The sequence below is a fragment of the Podarcis cretensis genome (assembly GCF_951804945.1).
Source record: "Podarcis cretensis genome assembly, chromosome: 4".
NCBI lineage: Eukaryota > Metazoa > Chordata > Lepidosauria > Squamata > Lacertidae > Podarcis > Podarcis cretensis.
In genome coordinates, this window is record NC_137173.1 from 39,206,305 (window position 1) to 39,233,987 (window position 27,683).

At 41.8% G+C, this 27,683-nt stretch overlaps 1 protein-coding gene across 1 annotated transcript; it reads left to right on the plus strand.

Annotated features, from left to right (window-relative positions):
* The first annotated feature begins 4,086 nt into the window (after window positions 1-4,086).
* On the plus strand, window positions 4,087-27,418 carry LOC307215271 (suppressor of tumorigenicity 14 protein-like). Its single transcript, XM_079974376.1, has 18 exons — window positions 4,087-4,287; window positions 4,433-4,601; window positions 5,492-5,616; window positions 6,664-6,731; window positions 7,798-7,994; window positions 8,085-8,123; window positions 10,486-10,702; window positions 12,102-12,244; window positions 13,165-13,262; window positions 15,047-15,159; window positions 16,821-16,954; window positions 18,872-18,976; window positions 19,565-19,678; window positions 20,690-20,809; window positions 21,901-22,084; window positions 23,164-23,438; window positions 23,935-24,071; window positions 25,356-27,418. The coding sequence occupies exons 1-18, from the start codon at window positions 4,207-4,209 to the stop codon at window positions 25,512-25,514; spliced, it is 2,478 nt and encodes an 825-aa protein (XP_079830502.1). The 5' UTR covers window positions 4,087-4,206; the 3' UTR covers window positions 25,515-27,418.
* The last annotated feature ends 265 nt before the right edge of the window (window positions 27,419-27,683 follow it).

A 27,683-nucleotide genomic window follows, 5' to 3' on the forward strand; every position in this document is an offset into this window, starting at 1 on the left:
TTTTAATTTCAATATTTACAGAGAGAGGATATAGAACCCAGCCTCTTGGATAATGGCATTGTCCTGAATGAATCTCCACCCCAGTCTCTTCCACTTCCTCATTTGCCACTTATACAGGTGCTGCTACATGCCCTCTGTCTCTGAGCTCTTTGCTCTCCTACTTTTAAGGCTCGCTGGGTTCTGGGAGATGGAGGGTCTGGGATGCTTTCTAATGACACCGTGTCAGCCAGCTGATGCTCTGGCTCTGCCTGCTTCTCCTCTCCTATTATTTCTCAACTTTTCCCCTCATCTGCCTCTGAGCTGTGACCTCCCACAAACCTCTGTTGTAAATCTATACCCTTTTCCTCTTCCTCCTCTCTGGAAGGGTCAGGATGGGGAGGCGGTCTCCACCATTCCTTCTCTGCCCAGTCCCTGGCAGCATGACACAGGTTGCCTGTGACTATTATATTTCCAGCATTCAACCACAGGGGCTGTAAAATATGGGGAGGGAGATATCATCTTTGAATATTGCTTGAGGAAGGCAATGCTGATTGGAGGAAAAAATACTCTATGGGGAAAAATTTAAGTATCTCTTTCCCTTAAACCACCTCCTCTTCACACTGCCATCTGGCTTCATTTCAGCTAGGAGATTAATCACTGGGTTCTCAAATTGCATGTAGTTGGGTCATTTCCCCCAGACAAAACTTGAAAGTGGAACCTTATTCAGGGATGCAACATGGAAAAGGACATAACTCATTTCAGAATGCTTAGGACAAACCAGTTGTGTTTCTTATAGTTTATACTTCTTGTTGACATCCATCTGTCTCAGGAGACAATGAAAGAGTGCCTTCAGGGATGAAGTCAAACTGCTGGAGAATTACAGCGCCTGCTGTGGCTGAAGAAACATACAGGAGAGATATGTTTTATTGTAGCTGGAGCAGATGAAGGCGTCCAGTTTTGCTGCTACAGGTGTACCATAGTGTTTCATCTCTAAGCGCTCCTCCCATCAGTCATTTCTCCTCTGGCCACTGCTGCAGATACAAAACCTGACTGCCTATTTCCAGTTTTTACTAGGGGTGGGAAACTTCAAACCCATGGAAATAATTCAGCTCTCCAAGCTTCTCCGTCTGGCTCTCAGGACTTGCTCCAGGCCACACTTCTCCCCAGCGACACACCTCACCTGACCTGCTTCACAACCTCCCCAGGTGTTTTTACCGGGCTGGAATTTGTCCTTGAACTCTGATCATGCTTCTGGTTTGCCTGGACAGAGGATAGAGATGGTTATGTGTAGAAACTAGCTTACTATACAAAGTTTGTTGTTTAGTCGTTTAGTCGTGTCCGACTCTTCGTGACCCCATGGACCAGAGCACGCCAGGCACTCCTGTCTTCCACTGTCTCCTGCAGTTTGGTCAAACTCATGTTTGTAGCTTTGAGAGCACTGTCCAACCATCTCCTCCTCTGTCGTCCCATTCTCCTCATGCCCTCAATCTTTCCCAACATCAGGGTCTTTTCCAGGGAGTCTTCTCTTCTCATGAGGTGGCCAAAGTATTGTAGAATCAGCTTCAAGATCTGTCCTTCCAGTGAGCACTCAGGGCTGATTTCCTTCAGAATGGAGAGGTTTGATCTTCTTACAAAGTTAGAATTTACAATTCTTGCTCCCCTCCCTGGTTTATACCCGCATGAATGCAACTTCAATGGATGACTTGCAGATGTGAAAGATTACTCACAAGTTGAAACACATCATCTGATCTCACCTCAAGTGCAATACTCTTCAGTGGAAAGGTCTGCCAGATTCAGGTGCCAGTGTCATAGTGCTGAGAAAGCAAATAATAGTTCATACATAAGTGCAAGTCTAAAACACCGTAATGAATGCTCTGCAAGGGATAGACGTCAGTGGCAATTTAGAACATGCTCATTTCATGATATGATTGGAGGCCAGAAATGTTCTCTAGGACTTCTTTCCTCCTCATGTCACTATTCTGAGGGTTTATCCACACCTCTGCTTGCCCAGACCACATTCCCCATGGGAAACCTGCTGTTTATCTCTGAATTGGAGTGAACATCAATCAGGTTTTCTATGGACTGATGTTCAGTATGATTTAGCACTGAAGAGTGGATTTTCTGAGGGAAAGTGTTGAGGCAAAGGCAAAACAGCCCAGATCCATGCCTAGAAAGCATGGGGCAAGTGGGAAACAGTATGGACATGTGCTTTCTAGGCATGGGACAAGCAGAAGTGTGGATGAGCTGCAGTTCAGGATAAATGAAGTATCACTTCTGCAGAAAGTGACCTCAGCTCAGAGGGCTGCCAGGATTTGCAAACAACAAAGAGCTGCTGGGAAAGAAGAAAATAGAAGCATGCTTGGGGGAATACCAAGTTCTACAGAAATACACAAAAAAAGGAAAAAACATAAAACATCAGCCAGCAAAAATCAAACAAATGGCCCAGCAATAACGGAGCATATTCAATAGCCACATAATGTAGATTGTTAGTTGGAAAAGAAAGTGGGGAGATGGGAAGTAGAGTACTCTGTTTGAAAAGAATTACTGGCTGGAGAAGGCACCAACATTTTGTTGCAGGTCCCACTTGCTGGCGTTTCATTTATGCCATTTTTTGGACTAGTTACAGTGATTGGTGTTAATAGAATCTGAGCCATCCTAAAATAGGGCAGAGAAGAAGTATGACCACATGGATCCTAATACAGTGGTACCTCGGGTTACATACGCTTCAGGTTACATACGCTTCAGGTTACATACTCCGCTAACCCAGAAATAGTACCTTGGGTTAAGAACTTTGCTTCAGGATGAGAACAGAAATTGTGCTCTGGCGGCGTGGCGGCAGCAGGAGGCCCCATCAGCTAAAATGGTCTTCAGGTTAAGAACAGTTTCAGGTTAAGAATGGACCTCTGGAATGAATTGTTCTTAACCCGAGGTACCACTTTATGTGGTTGTTTTACACATTTATGAACCACATTCCCGCTACAGCAGGACACAAGACAAAGTACACCTATTACTCTGGTGTAAAGTAAAATGAGTTAACTTGGGCTACACACATACATCATATATTTACAGCACATGACTTCCCCCAAAGAATATTGGGAGCTGTAGTTTGCGATGGTTGCTGGGAACTGTAGCTGTGTGAGGGGTAAACTACAAATCCCAAGAGAAGCAATATGCTTTAAACATGTTTCAAATTTATGGTGTGTATTATTACCCTTCACTACCTTCAGGGGGAATTCCCTGCTATTAAACCGTCAAGAGAGGAACCGCTTTACTACCTCTCCTGCTTGAAAGTCCACAACACAGCACAGTGAAGAATACCGACAAATGCCAGTAAAATGTTGCGATTCTGATCTCATCATACCATCAAAGCATGCTAGCATGCCAAAGATGCACAGGGCAACTATGCTATATATTCGATAACCTTGGGTTTTAGTATGTTCATAATAGGCTTTTAATTTAACTAAATTGTTGATAGATTTTCTTTTTCTATTTGGGGTGGGGCGAGGTTAAAAATAACATCATTCCAGAAGCAGATTTTTTTTATTTTTTAAAAAACCCTATATCATTTAAATACCCCTCCCCACTGTCCTGTAAACAAAGAAGCCAAGAAGTTCTACTCAAAAGGGTAAAGTGTGCGCAAGGTTTTCAGACTTTTAAATACGTCCCTCAATCATAACCATGCTGTAACAAAATCCCTCTGTGTTCTTAATTACTGTTCTCGGTTCACTTGGTTTTGTTGCAAGGATGTAAGCATTTTAAAAGGGTCAGTAAGTTCCTTTGATTTCACTCAGGCTATTTCAGTCATTGTCCAAGTTGCTCATTACAGCCGATATTCTTTTCCCTCCCTTTGTTTTAAGAAATGCTGGTGCGCATTCTGTAAAGCGCTGCTATCAAACTTTTTGCATGAATAGCATTGGGGTTTGTCTCATTTGTCCATTTTCAAAGGAGATGCTATCTCACCCGAGATTCCTTTTGTGTAAACCTGATCCCATCTGCCCCATTTGGAAAAGAAAGAGTTACAGTCAGGGTGGCTTATTTTCCTTCCCACCTACTACCTGAACCACAGGTGCTTAGCCGGGAGGCTGTTTAGTCATATAGCAAAGGAGAACCAAGGACAACAATAAGAGGGAAAGGCATTGTTTCCCCTGAGGTTCCAAATACAAAAGCCCTAGTTGCTTCAAGGATTTTGATATGTAGAACGGCAGAACAAACCAGGGAAGCATCATCATGAGGTCTTTCCCATCCAGGCGCCTCTCTGTTATATACAGCATACCTACTCCTTGTGACTCACAGTTTCTCTCTGGACTGGTAAGAAATTGCAATTCGGTTTCCTAACACGCTTGTAAATTGCTCATGAATAATGCAACGATTAATTCGCTTGTCAGCTGAGCAAAGGCAGAATCATTTTCCTCGATTTGCTTGCCGATTTCTTCCTTCCTTCCTTCTTGAACAGGGTCTGCCTTTTCATCACAGCCAGGCTTCACAAGAAGATATTGCGAGTCGAAAGCATTCTTTTGGCCAAAAAGTGCATTTTCATTTCTGGAAAAGATGTCTTTTACAAACGTTACCTGTGATTTCCTTGACTGTCACTGTGATTCTGCTGGTGCTGTACTATACGTTATGTAAGTGTCACTATTGCAAGCTTTTAATTTCTATAAGCATGTAAAGGTTGCCTTCATTGCTTTTCAAGCAGGTTAATGTCAAAACTATTTTTAATGGGCTTTTATTTAGTTCTGGGTTGCCAATGATGTATCATGTTTATGACAAATATTCATAACCAACTAGTTTTGGCACACTATGAGAATCTTGTGTTTTTTGTGTTTTTGCCCTAAACTCATTAGATAGTGGTCCCAATACAACAAAAAGGAATCTATGAGCTGAAATTATTATTATTATTATTATTATTATTATTAATTGTAGCCCCATCCATCTGACTGGATTGCCCCAGCCACTCTGGGTGGCTTTTCTTTAACAAATCTGCTTTCCACCAATGCAAAAAGTTGATGCATTGGGGGAACACTCTGTACTCAGGATCTATGGTTTGCAAATATTGCTAATTCTACACTATCTGCAAAGCCAAATAATTTAAAAGTGTTGCCCCTTGGGTATGAATTTAGCTTGAACCTTTTAAAAAAATGGTTAGAAAACATACAGATAAAAATCAATAACATTTCAAAGTTAAGCATTTGCATAGTGTGTGTAAGAAAGTCCTACATACACCTTCTTAATCACTTGAGAATATTATGAGCAGGCACTGACAAAAGTCAGAGTCATCCAATAGTTGTGTCTTCAATTGAATCCAGTGAAAGTGGATTTCCATTTGAATACGGAAGATCATCTGATAGTATTTTTTGAATAAAATTTTGTAGTTGACTTTGATTTGATGTTGTGTATTAAAAGGAAGGGTCTTCCTATTAATACAGAAGTTATGCCTTTTTAAGCAACCTCCCCCCCCCCCAGCACGAACTAACCTGTTTTTGTTTTGCTAATATTTCCCCTCCCTTCTTTTCAGCTCCTGCATTCTCTTTCATCTACATTGGTGGAAGTCTAGAAATTCCTAACTTGACCTACACAAGTGACCTAATGCACCCCAAATCGCATACGTTTATATTGCAAGCTGAAGCTGTCCAGAATTGTGTGAGTTTGCCTATGGAAAATATAAAGGACTACATTTTGGTTCAAATTTCATTTGATAGGTTTTGTACTTGGGATATGCTGCTGATGAAACTAGACCTGCTGAGGCACGGTTAAGGGACATGCGCCTATCTTTTTTTGAGTTGCCTTAAAGGGAGGGTTGTGGTGGCTTGATCAAAACTGAAGACCATTACCAATGTCAGTCTTCCCACTAAGCATGCCGAGACAACCTGGTATGGGCAGCACTTTTCACATCCACCCAAAAAGTGGTCAATTTGTATTTTTGCTGTTGAACAAGGGTGCCACTTTGACGTTATGCTTCAGGAACTGAACTATCTTAAGCTTTCTAGAATTAGAAAAACACACTCTCTGGTCCATTTCCTGTAAGCAGAGTTGTGTCTTCCTTGGCTTTGCACAGTAGATATTTCATATATATCCTCTGCCTACTCAGAAATAATCCCCACTGAGTTAAATACAACTTAGCCCCTAGTAAGCTTGTATATGATTGCCACCTTAGTGCATTTCTTTGTGGAGATTTTTGGACAATTAGTTTATATTTAAAGCAAACCCCTTTTCAAATTCCCTCTTCCAGCACAATACTTGCTTTCTTGCACTTCTTTCCCAAGTTTACTCTATTTGCGAGATCAATACACTTTTCTAGCTCCGTGCTAACAGAAGGCTTGAAAATACAAAGCATCTCTCTGTTAGCCTGCATTTCCCAACTGAATTCACCAGGTACCTCAAAGCTGCTTTGTGCATGGGTTGCATGAGTGGCCCATGACCTGATTAGAAGCCAGAAATGACAGAGATCTTAAATAGTCTAAATCAATACTGATTTTTGTCATTCAATAACTACTATTTCATGAAGAATCAGTATCATGCTGCCTTGTAAAAATGAATCGACCAGTGCTGGCTACCTACTTATTTGTGCTAGACATAAAACAATGGCAAGAAAATGTTTTTGTTACTTGGAACACTTTTAAAAAACTGTATATTTTACAGACTTTTTCTTGTTCTTTATATGTAGTTTTCTAATCATTTAACTCTCAGTTTCCAGAATTGTATGGATCTTCTGCCTTAGGGAATTATTACTTGACATCTGTTATTACTGCTTTTAGGTAAGTACCAGAATTTCAAAAACCCTTTTTCAGACTGTAGGCATTTGTTGTCTTTTCTATTCATGTTTTCAAGAATCAGAAGATAATAATATTAAGTAGAGGATCTCATTAGGCATTTAGTCTTATTCCAGTTCAGATTAGACTTTGGCTGGAATTCTAAATAAACTTCCCATTCCATCTCAGATGAATCATGAGCCTTTTTGAAATAGTCTAAGCAGGGGAAGTGAATGTGAAGGTCAGTGGATGGTTAGCACTGGTCTAAGACTATTTGCTGCCCAAGTCAAAGAACATATACAAAAGCAATGAAACTTAGTTCATTGCAGCTCATTTCTGCCATTGCTGCATACACAATACACCTTTTAAACACATTCAAAAGACATTTCCCACCTCAATACGAGCATTATGCCTCATGAGATGAATGAGGCTGAGAGACAGTGACTTGGGCTGGGTACACATTACCAGCTTAAAGTGAAGCTAGGTTGCGCTTTTTCTCTGTTTGGATCAAAGCTGATTTTGTTTGTTTGTTTGTTTGAGGGGGAAGATGGATATCAGAGAATAGTATTTCATAAGAAATTGCAGGATACCTAAGGATTGTGGCTAAAATGGTGTTTATACAGCTTCCCAAACCAATGGTGGGAGCACGCTAGATGCAGAATAGACAGGAACTGGTCTACAGTCATGTATAATGTCACATAAATATTGTGCAACTGAGGTTAAATGTGAACCAAGGACTTCCCAGTTCACCAGCTCTTTGCAGATGTACATAGCCACATTGTTAGTGGTTGCATTTCACTCTTAGTTTATGGTGAAGTGCAGGATCTGAATAGTAAACAACCATCTTCACGTGAGCAGGAATCTCCCTAGGGAGGAAAAAAGGAAAAAAAGAAGTCTGTGAGCATGGATTGATTGGTGCTCGTAGTTTGAATGTGTGACCCCATTTAACTCACAAACTTCTCCCTATGTGCTGCAAATCTGCCCTGATACCATTGAGCACAGGCAGAGAGGAACAAGACTCCCTCTCCAAGCCGATGCTCTTCTTCAATCTTATTTTGTCATCTTCCTCCAGTGAAGGAAAGAGTGGCCTTCGAGCTTATTACTGGAGTACATTTTGGGCCCCTCAAGATATGGTTCTTTCTATTCAAAATCTGTCTTCGACGAAGCAAAAGCAAATACTCAGTAAACGGGCACCTGCAACTGAAAACAGCACGGCTGAAGTATATTCTTTGGAGGAGGAGTTTGATGTTATTACCATGGAGCTCTTTGGTAACATTATTTTTTTATATTCTTTAGAAGTTCCAATAATTCATAGGAATGCATATGCCACTAATTTTGAGGATTCTTCATCATTTTTAGTTTCAGATTCTATGGACTATGATGTGACATGGAAAGCAGGTAAGAGCTATGTTTGTCCCCATTGTCCAGTGGCACACCATTTCAAATGTTGCTCTAGCACAACTTTCTTTTGTTTCATCAGTGCTTGCTCTTAAGTTGAACCTAAAGGATTCAGTGAATAAGAGGAACATCTCCAGCTCAAGAGTCATGGAAATGAACAGGGTTGCTCAAGACCACCTTTGCACTCCTATGCAACTCATTTTCATTCCAAGGCTGCTTCTGCAGAAAAAAAGTATTGCACTCTGAGTCAGTTGCAACTATTGTCTGCAAAGATGGATGGACCTATTCGTTTCAGCTCTCCACATTTCTGCAGCAATCTGCCACTTTAAAAAATCTTTGTGAAATCTTCATGAAAATTCACCAGCCCTTTAGCATGACATGAATTTATCCTAATAAACACATTTTTGCATCCAGTGTTGACTAGCATACATATTTATGCAAGCAATTTTCCCTTACAAAACCCTTTTTTGTATGTTACGTTCACTAATAAAGATATTTTGCATAGATGCTCCCCTAACAGATGCCAGAGAGAGAGAGAGTTCAGATGGAGAACTGGACTGCAAAATTTTGAAAAGTGAGAATGTTGAAGGATAGTTGTGTTTTGGTTCACCCTGCGGTTTGAGAAATGCAAATTATGTAGTTCCTTGTTAAAATGCAAACAAAGTCAAATTACTTCCGCCTCCCTATTTTCAGCTTATAAAAATGAATCCAGACTATTTAAGCATTTCCAAAGGGCCTTCTCCTAATCTTCTAAATCTGGGACTGTAATCCATTCAAAGTTTCTCAGTAGATGGTGTTATAACAGTGGCAAACTGAAGTCTGTGTATGGATGCCTATGTTGCCAAAATAGCACTATCCATGCATAAGAGGGAGGGATAATAATCATACAACAGGCAGAGAAGGGACATAAGGAGAACTGAACCCCAAAATGAGCACTGAGCTGATTGACAGTTATGTGTACTTGTGACTGAAAACTGAGGAAAAGGGGGAATGGAATGGACTATCTTAGAAGAGGACATGGCTGGCTGGAGAGCTCCACACTGCGGCATTTTTCTTCCAGGCCCCACTTGTCAGTTGCATAATTGGCCAATTTAAATCAATGTTGCACTCTCTCAAAATGTGAGGTATGTGGAGTTATTTGCTTATTTTATAAAGGCTGTATAAGAACTTGCTAGAGACATGTGGAAGAGAGTGGTGGTGGTGGCGGCAGCAGTAGATTATCAGGAGTGCACCTGCTGGCCAGCTCCTGTATCTTGAAGTAGTAAACAGAGCACACATAGGCTTTGTCCACAGCTTTAGGTGAACAAGCAGATGGGGAAAATGAGGGCAGCAAGACCAGTACTGTTCCCTCCATCCATGTATTGCTACCCCCACAGATGTCATCTGAGTAGGATCTCTGGAAGGGGCCAGAAGCCTTGATCTCTGCTCCAGCCCTTCACCAAAGATAAGAACAAAAATCTCCCTCTCTTTTGGGAATTGCTTCTGTGCCTTGAAGCATGCTGCTCAAAGATTATGGCATGATAACAGCAGATCAGTTCTGAGCTGTTTTGTCCCTACAATATGACTGTAATTAATGAGATGATATGTGAGAAGAACCATAATTGTTTAGTCCTGCTGGCTGGGCCACAATATGGTCTTAACCTCTGGATAAAGTAAAAAGAAGAAGACCAATATGCTGACATGGTTTATGGATCTGAGAAATTTTGAGCTGGCTTGACTTAGTGGACTAGCAATTAAACTGTTCGCCTCAACAGCTGTGGACAAGTCAGTCATGATTCCTCATCCGCACAATGGGTATGGTGAAGCTCATAATGATCTTTTTAATGCCGGAAGAGTTAGATATTATACAAATGATGTTTGCTGCATTTACCTTAAGGATACAGCTGTAGTCGGGAGTAAGCCCCATAGACCTCAGTAAGATTTCTGAACAATTGTGCTTAAGATAGTGCTGTAAGAAAGAGGAATTGTCTCCAACTGTGTGCTCTACTTAAGCTGATGTGTTTCACCTGCTTTTTCCAATAGTTGATGCACTTAGAGCTGCTTTGCATTCATTTATCTGGTGAAAGGTGCTGGCTTGGTACAGAGAAATTCAAGTCTTCTAGCCACTAATCAGGTGCCCAGTGTAGATCCTTTTTCATCTCCTTTGTGCCTCCGCCTTGTCCCAAAGGAGGACAACTTCATGGGGTGAGAGCATAGCACAGAGCTGTCTCATAATGTCTTCAGTCCTTGTCTGATGTGATGGACAAGCCTGCCTTTTGTGGCGTAGACAACTGGTTCCTGGGATCTGGGCCGACAGGGTCTGGATTCATTTCTCTGCTTTTCTGCTTTTCAGCCACTGATCTATTTTGGTTTTGTCTACCAGTGGCCTTTGACCTCTATGCAAAGCCTGGTAATAATAGGACCTTAACACTGATGAATCCTAAGAGACCTTTTTATCAGTGGAGGCTGCGAGTTCCATCGGACCACGTTGTGAGACTAGTGGTTGTTCCCTTGCACAGCGTGACTCCTGGGAGCTGTGCATCTCACAGGCTATCCGCATATGACTTCCTTCTCCCTCTGCAAAACAAGATCATTACAAGGTAAGAGCATTTTAAAAGTTGGCTCCATGCTGGAGATCTAATGAGGTTGAGGGTACGTTTTATCATATGTGGTGGACTTGTAAAAGAGTTTTGGAAAATGATATATAATGAACTGGGGGGAAATGTTTAAAAGTACCTTTCAAAAAACAAAAACAAAACAGAGTCCTTTTTGTTGGGGATAAATTCCCAGGTGTCAAAAAAGACTATTTATGTATGCTAGCCTCAAAATGGAAAATGAGTGAGGTCCCAACCAAAGAAGAATGCCAATTTAAACTGATGGAATACGCACAGCTTGCAGTTTTAACATATAGAAAACAAGAAGAATGTATGTTTAAAGAAGACCGGAAAATGTTTACAGTATACATGGATGAAAACTGTGTTCATTTAAAAATGCTGGTGGCTTTAAGATAAATCCAACAGTGTAAATAAGTTTTGATGGATGTAGCAATGGATTACAGAATGGTTTAGTTTATGTAAAATATGCAGGGATGCAAGGTATACTGCCAACCTAGCAGTTCGAAAGCACCTCCGGGTGCAAGTAGATAAATAGGGACCGCTTACCAGCGGGAAGGTAAACAGCGTTTCCGTGTGCGACTCTGGCTCGCCAGAGCAGCGATGTCACGCTGGCCACGTGACCCGGAAGTGTCTCTGGACAGCGCTGGCCCCTGGCCTCTTAAGTGAGATGGGCGCACAACCCCAGAGTCTGTCAAGACTGGCCCGTATGGGCAGGGGTACCTTTACCTTTACCTTTAAGGTATGCGAAAAGACGTGGGTGGCGCTGTGGGTTAAACCACAGAGCCTAGGAGTTGCTGATCAGAAGGTTGCAGTTTGAATCCCCGCAATGGGGTGAGCTCCTGTTGCTCGGTCCCTGCTCCTGCCAACCTAGCAGTTCGAAAGCACGTCAAAGTGCAAGTAGATAAATAGGTACTGCTCCGGCGGGAAGGTAAACGGCGTTTCTGTGCGCTGCTCTGGTTCGCCAGAAGCGGCTTAGTCATGCGGGCCACATGACCCAAAAGCTGTACGCCGGCTCCCTCAGCCAATAAAGCGAGATGAGCGCCGCAACCCCAGAGTCGGCCACGACTGGACCTAATGGTCAGGGGCTCCTTTACCTTTAAGGTATGTGTAATGAACCGTGGAAAGAGAAGAATGGAAGTCATTGGTTTAAGGTTGTTTAAATGAATATTTTGAAATGTAAATTAGAAAATGTAATAAAAATTATATAAATAAAAATTAAAAGTTTGCTCCATAGACACAAAGCAGTGCGCTCTCTCTCGCTCGCTCTCTCATTACATGGGATAGAGCACCCTGTGTCCCAAGGCCCCTTGGGTGGTATGTATAGTAGTGGAAGAGACTTTCTGCTCTCCAAATCAGCTTTGTAATCTGCCTGGATGTATTTCAGATGGTGTGGGTCGTCCGGGGCCTGGACGTCCCCAGTTATACGTTTAACTTCATCGAGTAATGTCATGTTGGTCACATTCTCATTGGACCGAAGAAAAGAGAGCAATATATTGAATGCATATTTTCAAGCAGTTCCTAAAATTGGTATGTAGTTGCCAGATGCCAAGCATTGTTTGTGAACAACTTTTGATGGCTCACATGTAGTTGTGTTATATTTGAAATATTTATGTGGATTTAAAATGGGGAATAAGACATGGATTCAAGGATTATTTTGACCTGACTCTATAATAATATTAGGGTTCTCTAAGACTGACATGGGTTGCATGAAACGATCCACTTTTTGGCTGTATTGAATGACTCGTGATTCAAGTGACTTGGGACAGTAGCTCTGTCAAGTTCACAATGGCATTGAGAAGAGTGAGCCAAGTGATGAAAGATGTTTTGATGGGAATACTAATTCTGTCACCCTTCTTATTACAAAGGTATACAAATCTGTTGCAAATTTTCCTCAAAGCGGATAGTGGCGAACTGAGCTGCCTCCGCATATCATCACTGTGAAAGCATATTCTCTGAGCAGCAAAACAACCAGCTTCTGAAAGTCAGTGAAGGGGGTTCCAAATGCCATTTGTTTTATGATGCATAGGGGGAAATAAGTGAATCATGGTACTTTGTATGTGTTTTCCCTTCCACAATGAGAAAGGAAGAACCCCTTTGGCCTAGCAGAGTGCAGAGAGTTATTTCTATGCAGTTCTTTCTTTCCTGAGGGAAAAGCCAGATGATCTATTAGCTCCACAACTATGCACTTAAATGCAGGTTTTTAAAATCAGGTTGCCCACGCAGCACACCTGATCTATATTTTGACAATAATGTGTGTTTGTGTGGGGTGTGTGAATGTAATGCTATCCACCTATAATAATTCTTTTTTGCTCCACCACCTCATACCAGCTACTTGCATATGAAAAAGAACCTCCCACTCACTTCAACAAGAGCTTTTCCCATGCTTTCCATAACAATAGATGAGCAGTTCTTCAGAATAATAATGTTTTGTTTTATTTTCTCCTTAGTATGTGGCGGTCGATACATCTCTTGGAATGGGACTGTAATTTCTCCATACTACCCAAGTTACTATCCACCGAATATTGACTGCCACTGGATTATTAGAGTATGTACTCTTAGAAGTAACCGGGAACTTTTTAATGAAAATCTTTTTAAAACTTGATTCCCCCCCCCCAAAAAAAGAATAAGCTCTTCTAAAACAAGGAGACCAGAAAAACAGAAGGAAATAAGAATTTTAAATGAAATGACAGATCTTACATATATGTGATTATCATTTGTGAGGTGAGGAGAAATAGGCATTATATTAGCCTAACATGGATTTTGGGTTGTAATAACATTGTGTCCTAATCTTCCTCGGAGAGACCATGGTAGCATTCATGAGCCTACTGCACTCTCTATTGCAGTCAACTCATGTCTTGCCACATGTACCGTGTGTGATCACAGCTTTATGCGCTTGGCAGCTGGCCAGCTGCAACTGGACAAATGAAACACATGCAAGGTGGAGAGCTGAAAAGCTCTCAGATTTTCTTACCAGGCTCAGGGAAGGTCTCACACAGGCTCTGGAGGCCCTTGTGGGATCTCTCTGGGCCATCTGAGATATCACTACATTTTGCAAAGCCCCACAGAGCCCATGTAAGATTTTCCCAGAGCCTGGTAAGCAAGGCAGAGTGCTTAAAAGTACCATATTGGCCTGAATATAAGCCTCACTTTTCCCTCCCCCCAAATTCCGACCATGAAAAGTTAAAGTGTGGCTTATATTCGTGATCTTACAGTATGCAGCCAGGAGCGCGGCAAAGCGGCACCCACCCCGCACGTAGTCCCCTGTCCTCTCCCCCAAGGCCGGGAAGGGAGAGAGCGAGGAAGGGGAAAGGCCGCCAGCAATACAGCAGAGTTCCCACCTTCCTGCCCATTATGCAGCCAGGAGCAGCGAGGAATGGAGCAGCTTATATCCGGGTATTTTTTCTTTCCCCCCTACAATTTTAAAGGTGTGGCTTATATTCAGGTGCTGCTTATATTTAGGCCAATATGGTACTTTCGGCAGTGGGAAAACTGGGACACATAAACACCTTGCAATCTCATGCTCATTCAAAGAAGGGGGTTTGTTTCCCTTATCATCCAGCCTATGTTCAGTTGGGAGTGGGGATGTAGGAATCTCCGCTACGACTGGGCTACTCCTCCGGTCGAGCCCTCTGGAATCTCCTCCGGTGATGATTAACGACCTGAGCCTTTGATTAGGCTCCAGGCACGTTCCCCATTCAGCAGAGTATCCAAAACAGCAGAAAGGATGAGAAATATGAGCTACATTGCTAGGCTTTATTTCTCACTACGCAGACAGAAAAGAAATATACATGCTCTCTCTGTGAAAGCAGAGAGCAACTGAACAACAAAGGAACAGGAAACCAGTAACATCACATCCGTCTCCTATCTTCCGTGAGACTTTCAACAGCCTGGAATCTCTGGAATGCAAAACAGAGTCTTGTGACTCCAAGCACTGCACAGTGGCACAAACAGAAACCAACAGGGGAGAGGGTATGTTCCAGGTATGTGTGTAATGGATCCCATTCTATAATCTAGGGTAGGGAACCTGTGGTCCCCTGGATGTTGGTAGACTCCAATTTCCATCAGTCCCAGCCAACTTGAGCAGTGCTCAGGAATGATGGGAACTGTAGTCCAACAATATCTGGATGGGCACACAAGTTTCCCATACCTTCTATGCTCACTTCCCTGGGTGTACCACTGAACTTGCTAGGACTTACATCTCAGTAGACCGGACAGGATCACACTGTTCCATGTGTTTAGGATCAATAGACAGGTTGTTTTTAAGTATAAAAAGTACAATAAATGTTCTTCCCCATGCTTTTATTTTTAAAATGCTTTTTTATATCTTAGGCACCACTGCCTGGCTATAGATTGCTGCTAAAAATTCTTGTAATACATGTTCAGGAGCCATCCCTTGGATCCAATAGATGTGATAAAGATTGGTTGGAAATTGATGGAATTAGGTGAGCTACAACCTTTTCTGCTACTTTTCTTGAAACAACTCTGTTGACATCCATAGGTGAAGAGTCATTTATGGTTATAGATAATTAAAAAAAGGAAAGGGTTGTAAGTAAAATTAGAATAATAAAATTTGAAAAACTGATCACATTTTGCCACAATGTAGGGTTGCCATATTTTTAAGAGCAAAAAAGAGGACGCTATAATGACTCTCATTTTTAAATACCCCTACCATATGTAGGCTATAGAAGCTCTGATATATTGCTGAGCGGGGCAGGAGAAGAGAAGACCATTCATTATGTCTATGTCATATCCAGCAAGTATAGCTGGAGACATTTTGGCAAATTAAAAAAATCTATCTGGACAGAAATGATGTCCCTGAAAAAGAGGATGTGTATTGGAAAATGAGGACACATGGCAACCCTACCACAATGGGACCAAATTTCAACTGACTCTGAGTGGTTTAACAGCCACCCCCTCTTCCTTCTGAATAATGGAGCTCTGTGAGGGGAACAGGGGTCCCCTAACAACTCTCAGGACCCTTAACAAAGTACAGTTCCTAAAATACTTTGGGGGAAGCCATGACTGTTAAAAGTGGAATAATAATAATAATAATAATAATAATAATAATAATAATAATTTGTACCCCGCCCATCTGCCTGGGCTTCCCCAGCCACCCTGGGCGGCCTTAAACAAAAGACCAAAATACTGTAATGTATCAAACATTAAAAGCTTCCCTAAACAGGGCTGCCTTCAGATGTCTTCTAAAAATCTGGTTGTTGTTCTCTTTGCCATCTGGTGGGAGGGCGTTCCACAGGGCGGGTGCCACTACTGAGAAGGCCCTCTGCCTGGTTCCCTGTAATTTGGCTTCTCACAGTGAGGGAACCGCCAGAAGTGCCTTGGCGCTGGACTTGTGTCTGGGTAGAACAATGGGGGTGGAGACGCTCCTTCAGATATACTGGACCGAGGCTGTTTAGGGCTTTAAAGGTCAGCACCAATACTTTGAATTGTGCTCGGAAACGTACTGGGAGCCAATGTAGGTCTTTAAATGTTACTGCTTTAAATGTATAGCACAGATGAGTCCTTAATCTGGACTGGAACTCTGAAAATGACAACTGTAACACAATCTAAGTCATGAGAAGTTGTCAAAATGACAAGTTATGATGAATGCAATAAAAGAGGACCAGTCCTGTGCTGCCTGTGATGGAGGCTGAGAGACCATAGGATGCTATGGACACCCCTTTCCATAGAAAGCTCCACTGTTATTACTCTTCCACTGTCAGTGAGCTGAAGGCATGGGAAGAAAAAGGGATGCCTGCCTTGGGTCCAAAGACCTCCTTGGTTTCTCCACCACCTTCCCACTGCGTCACCAAACCAAGCAAAGAACTATGCCAGCCTTGGTGATGGGGTACTTATTTTCCCTTCCACTGACCCTTATTCTACACTGTCCACCATATAATCTCTTCACCATCATCTTATGGTTGCTTTGCTTGGTTACAATCCTATACTTACTGACCTAGGAGTCCCATCGAATTCCATGAGGCTTACGTCTGAGTAAGCATGCACTGTAGAATTGCACTGTAAATACACTCTTTCTATTATATACTCATTCTATTATAGTGATTTATTATATATCTGTAATTTTGTTGTCTTTTATTCTTATCAGATATTGTAAACCTATTGGGGAAGGTAGCAGGGTCAAGGAATATGGCTATTCAGTGGCCATCCATTTCCATTCAGATGAACTGGTCACACACAGGGGTTTTTATATTGAATTCAGAGCTTTCAGCCGCGCAGACCGTAAGTGGACACAGATGCACTTAGTATTAATAGCATTATCATGGTAATTTACTGATTGAGCATGAGCACATTTCTTCTTTGTTGTTTAGTCGTTTAGTCGTGTCCGACTCTTCGTGACCCCATGGACCAGAGCACGCCAGGCACTTCTGTCTTCCACTGCCTCCCGCAGTTTGGTCAAACTCATGCTGGTAGCTTCAAGAACACTATCCAACCATCTCGTCCTCTGTCGTCCCCTTCTCCTTGTGCCCTCCATCTTTCCCAACATCAGGGTCTTTTCCAGGGAGTCTTCTCTTCTCATGAGGTGGCCAAAGTATTGGAGCCTCAGCTTCACGATCTGAGCTTCCAGTGAGCACTCAGAGCTGATTCGCTTAAGAATGGATAGGTTTGTTCTTCTTGCAGTCCGTGGGACTCTCAAGAGTCTCCTCCAGCACCATAATTCAAAAGCATCAATTCTTCGGCGATCAGCCTTCTTTATGGTCCAGCTCTCACTTCCATACATCACTACTGGGAAAACCATAGCTTTTACTATATGGACCTTTGTCGACATTTCTTCTAGTTTGTCCCAAATGTGCCTCCTTCAAACCTATGTCTATCCCTATTACGAAGCAGGAGGAGTCAGCAGATTTGACGCTACAATTAAAAGTTCAACAAATGTTTGATTTTTCGGTTTGCTAGAAAAATGCTTACCCCTAATGATGGGTATACATGTGGGTTGAGGGCTTGTGAATAAACAAATAGTCAAGGTCACCCAAGATCATCCAGTGAGCTTCATGGCTGTGTGGGGATTTGAACCCTGGTTGCCCAGGTCCTACAGGTCCAACACCCTAACCACTATACCACACTGGATCTCAATGGCTTGGTATCTCTGTGGGTGATGAAGGACTGTTTGGCTGCCTATAGAAAGTCATGGGCAGTGTGATGAGTGACTTAAAAAGGGCTGTTATCAACAAGACACTATTCCATTCCCAACCAAGCTCCCTCTCTCCTAGCGGCAGACTGAAAGTCTGTATTGGGTTACTAACCTGTTAGAAAATATAGTGTAGTCATTAGGGCAACACTCATCCATCCCATGTAAGAAATTGCACTGAAACTCTGTCTCCAATGACTGTTATGTTTCTTGTGCTGATTCATATCCTTCAGGGAAGGATGAATAATAAATGCTTGGCCAGCCATACCAATAAGTTCAGTGAAGTGCTCTGCATTCACCAACAAAGGTGTCTGAACTAGGGACCTCACCAGCATTCATAACCTTTCTGTGACTCCATGTCAGTGGTCATGCCACCAAACGTTGTCTAGCTGGTACATATTTTAGGTGGAGAAACAAAGGTGGAACACTCTATAGCTAAGATCTTTGCTGTCTTCTGCTTGGGTTAAGAGATGGATGGTGTCAGAGAAGTCTCACTTGAAGATATGGGATTCCTACCTGGATCTATCAATGTGTATGCCCTGTATCTAGTTGCAGCAGTGGAAATGGGATTCATGAAATCTGTCACCATCCCTGACCACTGGTGATGTTAGCTGGGCTTATGGGAACTGTAGTCCAACAATAGGCACCACACGATCCCTTGTCTCAGATTCTGAGATACTGTAAGATCGCAGTTACCTTGTTAGTGCTTATATGCTTCTGGTAGAGTGCTGCTATTGGCTGCAAAATTAGCCAGAACTTCTAGCCTCTGCTGAGTATAGGAGCATGGTGGGAAGAGATGGGGAAAGTCTAAGGGGTATGTCCATTGCCATTTGACTTTGGTCCTCTGGTACAAGGTGATAGCTATTCTAATATGTTTTCCCTTGTCACCAAAGTGGGTTTGGGAGAAATCTTATCCTACTCAGCAGTCATAACTCAGTACAGAATTTTACTCTGTGACTCAGTGTCATCATGATTATCTATGGTAGTCTGATATTTTTCAATTCTTTCAGCTTGTCCTAGGCAATTTAAATGTTCCGACAAAACATGTGTCTCTTTAAACAGTAGATGTGATGGGTGGAAAGACTGCGCTGATGGAAGTGATGAGGTAAACTGTGGTGAGTTCATCATGAGCTAATTAGAATATTGTAAATATAACTTGGTAAGGCATTGGCTGGAAAGAAAACAGCTTGCAGGGTTGATTGGTTGGTTGGTTGGTTTTAAGCAATCAAACAGTTTATGAATTTTATGACATAAATAAAATCAGAGCCATTAAGCATATAAAGCTTGAATATCATTACAGGTCATCAGACCCTTCAGTAACCCATTCATTTATTAAAAATACCTTTCATTTTGTGAAGTGTTTTAACACCTCAGTCAAGAATTGAGATTCGTTTCATTTAAAGAACTTTGAATAGCAAAATAAGCAGTGGTGATGCTAAAGAAAGTAAATTTTCCTGGTCTACTGCATGAGAAGACCATGTTTTATTGGGACATATTCTCATTTCATATTGGTTTAATAGTACTTCCTAGTTTTCAGTCCAGGGTTTGGACTTGTTGCAGGTGGGACTAGGTCTCTCTAACTGAATTCTAAGGTCAATTCCCAGGGTTCATTTTAAAGGAAGCAACGGCAGTAGATATGTGCTCTCTGGGACATTTGCTGTTGAATGAAATGCCACAGTCTTGATGATAAAATTCTTCCCTAGGTTGCAATCCCGTGAAGTCTAATTGTGGTAATGGAAAGTGTAAACACCATTCCAGGCCTTGCAAAGGAGATGGCAGCTGTGAAAGCGAGAGTGATGAGGAGGAAGACAATTGCGGTAAGAACAACATAAACAAATTTTAGACTGGGAATTACGAAAATGCCAGCAACGTAGGGTGTTCTTTCTCATGGTTATGTTGATATGCACCATGCTCTTATTTATTGCAGGCAGGGAGGGATGCTGCCACCCATCTGGTCTACCATCAGTGGTCTCACTAGTGTTTATGGGAGGAAGAGGGGGAGGAGCAAGGCAGGGGTGAGGTTGGTAGCTCAGGCACACTAGCAGAGCTAATCCAGTGCTCTCACTGGTGCATCTGCACAATGTTGACCTCTCTGCTGCTGCACCCCTCCCTCTCTCAGTAAGCACTAAGAATGCCACTGATAGGATGCCAGGTGTAGTGCACTGCCCCTTCCTGACAGCTCAAGAAGCTTATGTAAGGGCAAACAATTCCCAAGCAGAAAATTCTTGCCAAAACCTTTTTAAAAAGAAGACCAGTTCCCCTGTGCACTTTAGCCACACAACAGATTGCGCGCGCACAGAAGAGGTGTGCATTCTTTACTGGGCACAAGGTTTCAGAATCAGATCTGAATATCTTTACATTAAACAGCTTTTCCAGTGGCAAAACGGAACTTTTGGCATGTGCAAGTCAAGGATAGAAAACAGATGTTCTTAGACCAACTTCCGACAGCCTCAGACAGCATAGCCAATGCTAATAGATAATGGAAGTTGAAGTTCCAACAACATCTGGAGAGCACCATGTTGGATAGCCCTGGTCTAGGTTATCTAACATATTGCCAAGACACCTATGAAATGATACATTTAGCTCAGTCAGTAGAGCCTGAGACTCTTAATCTCAGGAACGTGTGTTTCAGTCCCACGTTGGGCAAAAGATTCCAGCATTGCAGGGAGTTGGACTAGATGACTATCATTGTCCCTTCCAACTCTACAGCTCTGTGATTCTATGTATTTTTAGAAAATGCATTGCTTCAATTATGCTGCATGACCTATGAGGCAGCACCATGAAATGCATCATTGCTATGTTTCTCATCTGTCACTCTATTCTTTCAGCCTATAGAAGCTGCTCACAGCATGCATATAAATGTCTAAATGGAAAGTGTCCAATAAAGCAAAACCCAGAGTGTGATGGAATAAGAGACTGTGCAGATGGATCTGATGAAATGAACTGTGGTAAGTCAAGAATGAGTGAACGACAAAGTGAGCTGAAATGTGTCTGTGTATTTCAGCAACTAGATCAGAACTATGTACACACTAATGTGCACATGGAGCTCCTAGGTTACCCATTATCTAGGAATATGGTACTTTTCCTCAGTGACATAGTTGCTATATTATCTCTTTGCTCTATGCTCTGTCCTGATGGCCCAGGCCTACAATGGAGCTCAAAATCTGTCCAGTGCAGTAAGGAGAAGAGGTTCTCATATAGTAATTCCTAAGGGTTGTAGTTTAGGGGGATTGAGAAGAAGAAAGGGTGCCATTACCATGTCTCACTCCAGTTGCTATCAATCTCTTCTACAGGCCACAAGCTCTCCCACAACGTGTGTACTTCCCCACTTCTCCTCCCTGATTCCCTGACCATTATACTGAGGTTCTCGTCATTCATAGAGGCCTTACATCAGAGTTAGCCAACACAGGAGCTCTAGGAGTTGTCAGAACATTTCACATCATTTAACTGGAAGGAGTAGCTCTATGTGTTCAAAGGGATATGTTGACATGTGTGATTTCTCTGCTGAAGAAAGAATCAGCAAAGTGTTAGAGCGTTGCATCCACTGCAAGACACACATGGCTCTGAATTAGGGTTTATCCTTAAAGACCTACATTGACCCCCAGTATTTTTCCGAACACAATTCAAAGTGTTGGTGCTGACCATTACAGCCCAGTATACCTGAAGGAGCATCTCTACACCCTTCATTCAGCCCAAACACTGAGGTCCAGTGCCAAGGGCCTTCAGGCGGTTCCCTCCCTGCGAGAAGTGAGGTTACAGGCAACCAGGCACAGGACCTTCTCAGTAGTGGCGCCCACCCCATGGAACGCCCTCCCATCAGATGTAAAGGAAATAAACAACTATCAGACTTTTAGAAGACATCTGAAGGCAGCCCTGTTTAGGGAAGTTTTTAATGTTTGAAGTTTTATTCTGTTTTTAGTCCTCTGTTGGGAGCCACCCAGGGTGGCTGGGGAAAGTGTTCAGGATTGCAGTGCATGACTGGTAGAGTGTTTTGTTTTTACATACATAACCTCCATATGTATTTCATTTTTTTTATTAGCATGTGGAAGGAGTCAGGTAAAAAGACCCAGAATTGTTGGTGGTGAAGATGCAAAGTATGGAAAGTGGCCTTGGCAAGCCAGCTTGCAGCTAAAAACATATGGCCATATATGTGGTGCATCTATTATTTCAAATAGTTGGCTGGTATCTGCTGCCCATTGCTTTCAGGACTCCGATTCGATAAGGTACACATTATATAATGTGAAGCATTCATTACTGATAAATAATCACTGGGGGCGTACAGTAACCACAAGTTTGCCTTCTATGTCTCTAGCACTTGGAGGCAGCCCAGTCTGTTTCAGATCCTCTCTGTTTGTTCTGATTAGAATCATTATTTCCAGATTTAATTTTTGCAATGTGCTCTACGTGGGGATACCCTTGAAGAGGGTTTGAAAACTGTGACCTGGTCCAGAATGCAGCAGAGCACAGTTGCTGGTGGTTGTTCATGGCTCGACACCATACAATTTAACCACCCTGATTTAAGGAGGAATTACAGAAATCACAGAAACCAGCTTCTTATTGGATCCTGGAATGTCCACTTTTTTGCTCCGGTGCTCTGGCACTTGTCAGCTGGCTCTTGCAAGAGCTCAGGACCACCCCCACCCCCAAGCATTACAATTTGGATCACCTGGATGTTGGAGGCTATGCAACACCCATTTCATCAGTCTTGAAAGTTTCAATGCAGTATGGAGCCCAGTTAAACGTGGTAACACCGACATATACACAACTTGGGTCCCAAATATTTGAATGAGTGCCTTTTCTGCATCAAGCTGCCTGGGTGTTAAAATCAACAGGAGAGGCCATGTTGACAGTATCGCTGCATTCCCTGGACCAAGAGATGAAGATACAGAAGAGGGTCTTCTCTGTGGTGACCTAGGTTGTAGAATGACCCCTCCCAAAGGTGTATTTTGTGATAGGGTTTTTTTAAAAAATGATTGATCAAGATCTAGGCTTTGGGCTGAATGGAGTTTTCCTTCCTGCTGGATTGCTGAACTTTGCTGTTGCCCGCTTTGGTTATTTTCTTAGTTTTGTTGTTTTATTTTATGATTATATTAGAACTTGTATTTGTTTTAATTATGTGGAATTTTGGGGGGTGGTTTTTTTTGTTTTTTTGTTTTTTAGTAACCTGTCTTTTGAACAATTTGGTAAAGGCTGAGCTAGAAATACAAATAATAAAATGAATAATTTATGCAATTCCCATTCAAATGAATGAGACCTGTATAAGAAGAGCACATGGAAAACTGCACGTTTTGTTGTTTTTCAGATACTCTATAGCATCTGGCTGGACAGCATATATGGGTATAAAGGTCATTAACAGAAACAATGATAATCACGTAGCGATGAGATCGATCAAAAGGATTATTGTTCACCCACATTATGACCAATATATCTCAGACTATGACATTGCCCTGTTGGAAATGGAGTCACCAGTATTCTTCAATGAGCTGGTACAGCCCATATGTTTACCAAGCAGTCGTAGACTATTAATTTATGGAACTGTCTGCTATGTAACTGGCTGGGGAGCCGTAAAAGAAAATAGTATGTTCATTTCTGGATATGTTTATTGCAAATGCCAAGCATCCTAATATATTGTACCTTTTTGTGGATTGTGAATGTGAGCCACTTTGGGATCCATCCTCGGCTAAAAAGTGGAGTATAATGAATGTAATAAATAATAACATTAATAGAACTTAAGGTATATGGCCTAGCTCAATTGGATATCACTTGTGGCAATTCTAAATACATATCCTTAGTGACAAATGATGGAACTCTTTAATTTCAGTTTATTCTAGAGGATGGTAAATTTAAGAAGCCACTAGGAAGGTACTATGCTTAGATTTGGAAATGTTCAGTTAGATTAACCTTTATTCAGTTTAATTCACCATGTGCTGTGCCAATCGTTTTTTATTCTGGGAACATATAGTCAAGAAAAAGTTAAAAGATCTAAGGCAGATCTTGATTATTATTTTTTTCACCTCTCACTTTGAAATCAGAACCATCATACTCAACCCATACAATGTTTCTGTTGTTGTAGGTGAACTTGCCAAAACACTGCAAGAAGCGAAGGTGAAAATAATTGATCAGAGTGTTTGCAACAAGCTTTATGACGATCTGATTACTTCTCGGATGCTGTGTGCTGGGAACCTTAATGGTGGCATTGACGCATGTCAGGTAAAGTGGAAAATGATTTTGAAAAGTGACACTGATTTGTACATCAGTCCTTTCAAAATTATTTTTTCCAGGAATGTTTTCTTATTCCCATAGAAAAAAGAAATTAGACATACAGTGGTGCCTCGCAAGATGAAAAGAATCCGTTCCGCGAGTCTCTTCGTCTTGCGTTTTTTTCGTCTTGCGAAGCAACCCTATTAGCAGCTTTGCGGATTAGCGCTATTAGCGGCTTAGCGGCTATTAGCGGCTTAGCGGCTATTAGCGGCTTAGCGGCAAAGCGGCTAAGCGGCTATTAGCAGCTTAGCGGCTTAGAAAAAAGGGGGGGAGTGAAAAAAAATGCAAGACTCGCAAGACGTTTTCATCTTGCGAAGCAAGCCCATAGAGAAATTCGTCTTGCGAAGCGCCTCGAAAAACAGAAAACCCTTTCGTCTAGCGGGTTTTTCATCTTGCGAGGCATTCGTCTTGCGGGGCACCACTGTATCTGGGTTGGATCCAGACTTAGTCAGAGTAGACCCACTGAGTTTATTTTGAAAATTAGGTAGGATAGAAGTTTTTAAAATAAACGTAACCACAATAATATCAATGGGAGCTATTGCTAATTGAAAACTTAAGTCCCAACTAACTTAAGTCCCATTGATTTCAATGGGCCTACTCCAAGCATGACTAGAAAATTATCTGAGGTGTCCATTAATTCTTTAAATATTATTTTCTTAACTTTTAATTTCAAGAATATTTGCATTTGAATCCTAAATGAGTACCAATTTGTACTGACATACTCCTTCTTGAGCCATATCAATCTTGACCTCATTCCTTTCTGCCTTTGATGTTGGAGTAAAATAAAATAATATCTGAGGCACATGCATCATACACCTACATATTAACTGAATCTCCTGGATCTCTGAGGCTATGTGGAAGCAGGCTTCCTCATGGTGACTCTCTTCCCAATCCTGGCTCAAGTCGTGTACCTGTAAAAGCATGTTGTCTTGACTGCCGTAGTATGTTAGTTGGGAATCCGACACATTGTGCCAAACAGTGTTAACAACAACACTAATCACAGGAGTTCAAGCATTCATTTAACCAGTCACACCCATCAGGGAACAAGTATCATCTAATACCATGTGAACCTGATAGACAATATATCGTCAGACCACAATTGCACATGGTGACTTACGGGTGTTGGGAATGACCGTATAAATGTGAAAGTGTGTATCATATCACAATCCTAACTGCAAATATGCATTAGTTATGCAATGAAGCAAAAAGTGAGGCTTCTGTCCTTCCTTTTAGGGTGACTCTGGGGGTCCGTTAGCCTGTTTAGGAAGAGGGAACAGATGGTACCTTACAGGCATTGTCAGCTGGGGTGAAGGATGTGCTCGACGGAATCGGCCTGGCGTTTACACCAAGATCACAACACTTTATGACTGGATTCGTCAATACACAAAATGACAGATGAGTTCTGGAGAAAGCCAAAAGTATGCACACATTCTTATTGATGAACCAAACAGGATTTATACTATGATAAAGGAGAGACATTACAGATATATTTTGTATGGGCATATGGAATATATATAAAATTTAAGCAGGCAAAAATCAGTGAATGTTTCCCACTGCAAAAAGCAATATGAACACAGGTTTATTTTACTGTCTTTGTTGATTTTCTTGGTGTTCCATCAACAGGGATGGGTAAATGGAGTAGCACATTTGATCACTATTTGCCTGCAAGTATTTTGATGCAGCTTCTGCTTTGCATTAGCTTTGATCTTGCTTTTGATGATTTGCTGTTAAGAGGCATGCAGGCTTTCTTCTTCCCTGACAACAAAAATTGTCCATTTCTGAGATGTATGAAGACCTTTGGAAGATACCAAATATGCTGAAAATAAAGGATGCTTAAATTTTTGGGATGGGAGTTAGAGACTGATGAAGCTTCAATTTCCCTTCTCTGTCAGTTTCCAGAAGGTGGCTGTGTTGGTTGGCTGCAGCAAAAATGTCAAAAACTGTTGCAGCATTTTAAAGGCTAGCAAGTATAAAGTTTCACAGACAATATCCCACTTCATCAAATATATGAAGTGTTATCCTGAGTTACAAGTCTATAGATACTAATTGTTGGAAGAAGAAGAAGATTATAAACAGTCAGGCCAAAGGTAAATGAAATGCAGAAATGCAGTGGTGAGTTATTTTAACAAGTTACCACTGTCTGTTCTTCCTACGTTTCATTTTCTTCTGAAGCCATTGTGGATTTACACCTGTTACCTAGGCTAACATTTTGATACAGTGAAGAAGTGGGCTGTTAGCCTACAAATGTTTATGCCATAGTAAAATGGTTGGTCTTCAAGGTGCCATAAGATTCTTCATTCTTTCAGAATTCCTAGTTTTATTTTCAGTGGACTTTTTAACCATCTATTCACCCACCCATCATCAACTCCTGGTAATATGAGTGTTAGGTTAGATAATGAATTGTACAGGACCTTTAGCTAACTGTGTAACAAGCTAAGCCAAAGAGATTGTTCCATCAGTTTGAGTGAAAAGTCTGTTCAACATCCTTGTTTTGTCAAGTTCCTTATGTACTATCAAACTATGTCCTTCCTGCTAGCATTTAGAGCCACTTTCGTTTCACTGAGACTATTCACATGACACCTTGTATTTAAGTTCCCTCTTTTTAATTTTGTTTGTAAAGCACAGCTTCTGGCCTGGCAAATGTAATCTAAATCACCAGTAGCTCTTAGAATGCCAGTGATATGTTCCATGATTTGAAGGCATAGGAGGCAGCAAGCTTGTTGAAGATAAGTAGGTCTGAATGTGGTCAGTTCCTGGAGAGGAAATGACCTGGGAGCCTTATACACAAAAGCAAGGGAGATTGAGAAGCAAAGCAAGAGAAAATAAAAGCAAAAGGACTTCACCAGAGGACTGTGGCTGTAAATGTTTGTTTATAACCTGCCTTTCTTTCACCACAGAATGCAAAGCAATGTACACACACTTCAGAACATAAGTGCCTTGCTGGAGCAGGACAAAGGCCCATCTAGTTCAGCATATGGTTCTCACAGTGACCAACTGAAGGACTGTGGGAAACCTTGAAGCAGGATTTGAGTACAAGAGCACTCTCCTGCCTGGTGCTTTCCAGCAACTTATATTTAGAAGTATACTGTCTCTGATGGTGGAGGCAGAGAATAGCCATCATGGCTAGTCGTCCTGTCCTTTTCTTTAATGGTGGGTAGTTCTTCAGGTTGTGTGTGCTTTGAATGATACTGAATATGCCAAGAGGCAACTGCCCCTTCTTACACCTCAGTAACTTTGCAAGCAGAGGTGGATTTAAGACATGGAACCTAGGGGGCACCGTAACTATGTTGGAGAGTGGAAGGTGAGAGGTAGGGTGGGGCAAATTTTGCATTGCATAGGGAGCCGCTGAAATTTGAGACCCCCAAGGTCTGCCACTGTTGGAAGACTATAGAAAGAGAAGAGTGCCGCCTCTTTTGCATTTCAGATATAGAGGAACTTGTGGGATGTTGACATGGGCAGACATTCCTTAAACAAAAAGGAGCATATTGGTGTGAATAGAATAGTGAAAGAAGAATATCAGATCAGTGACCAAACATACCGGTATCTAAGATTATGACTAAG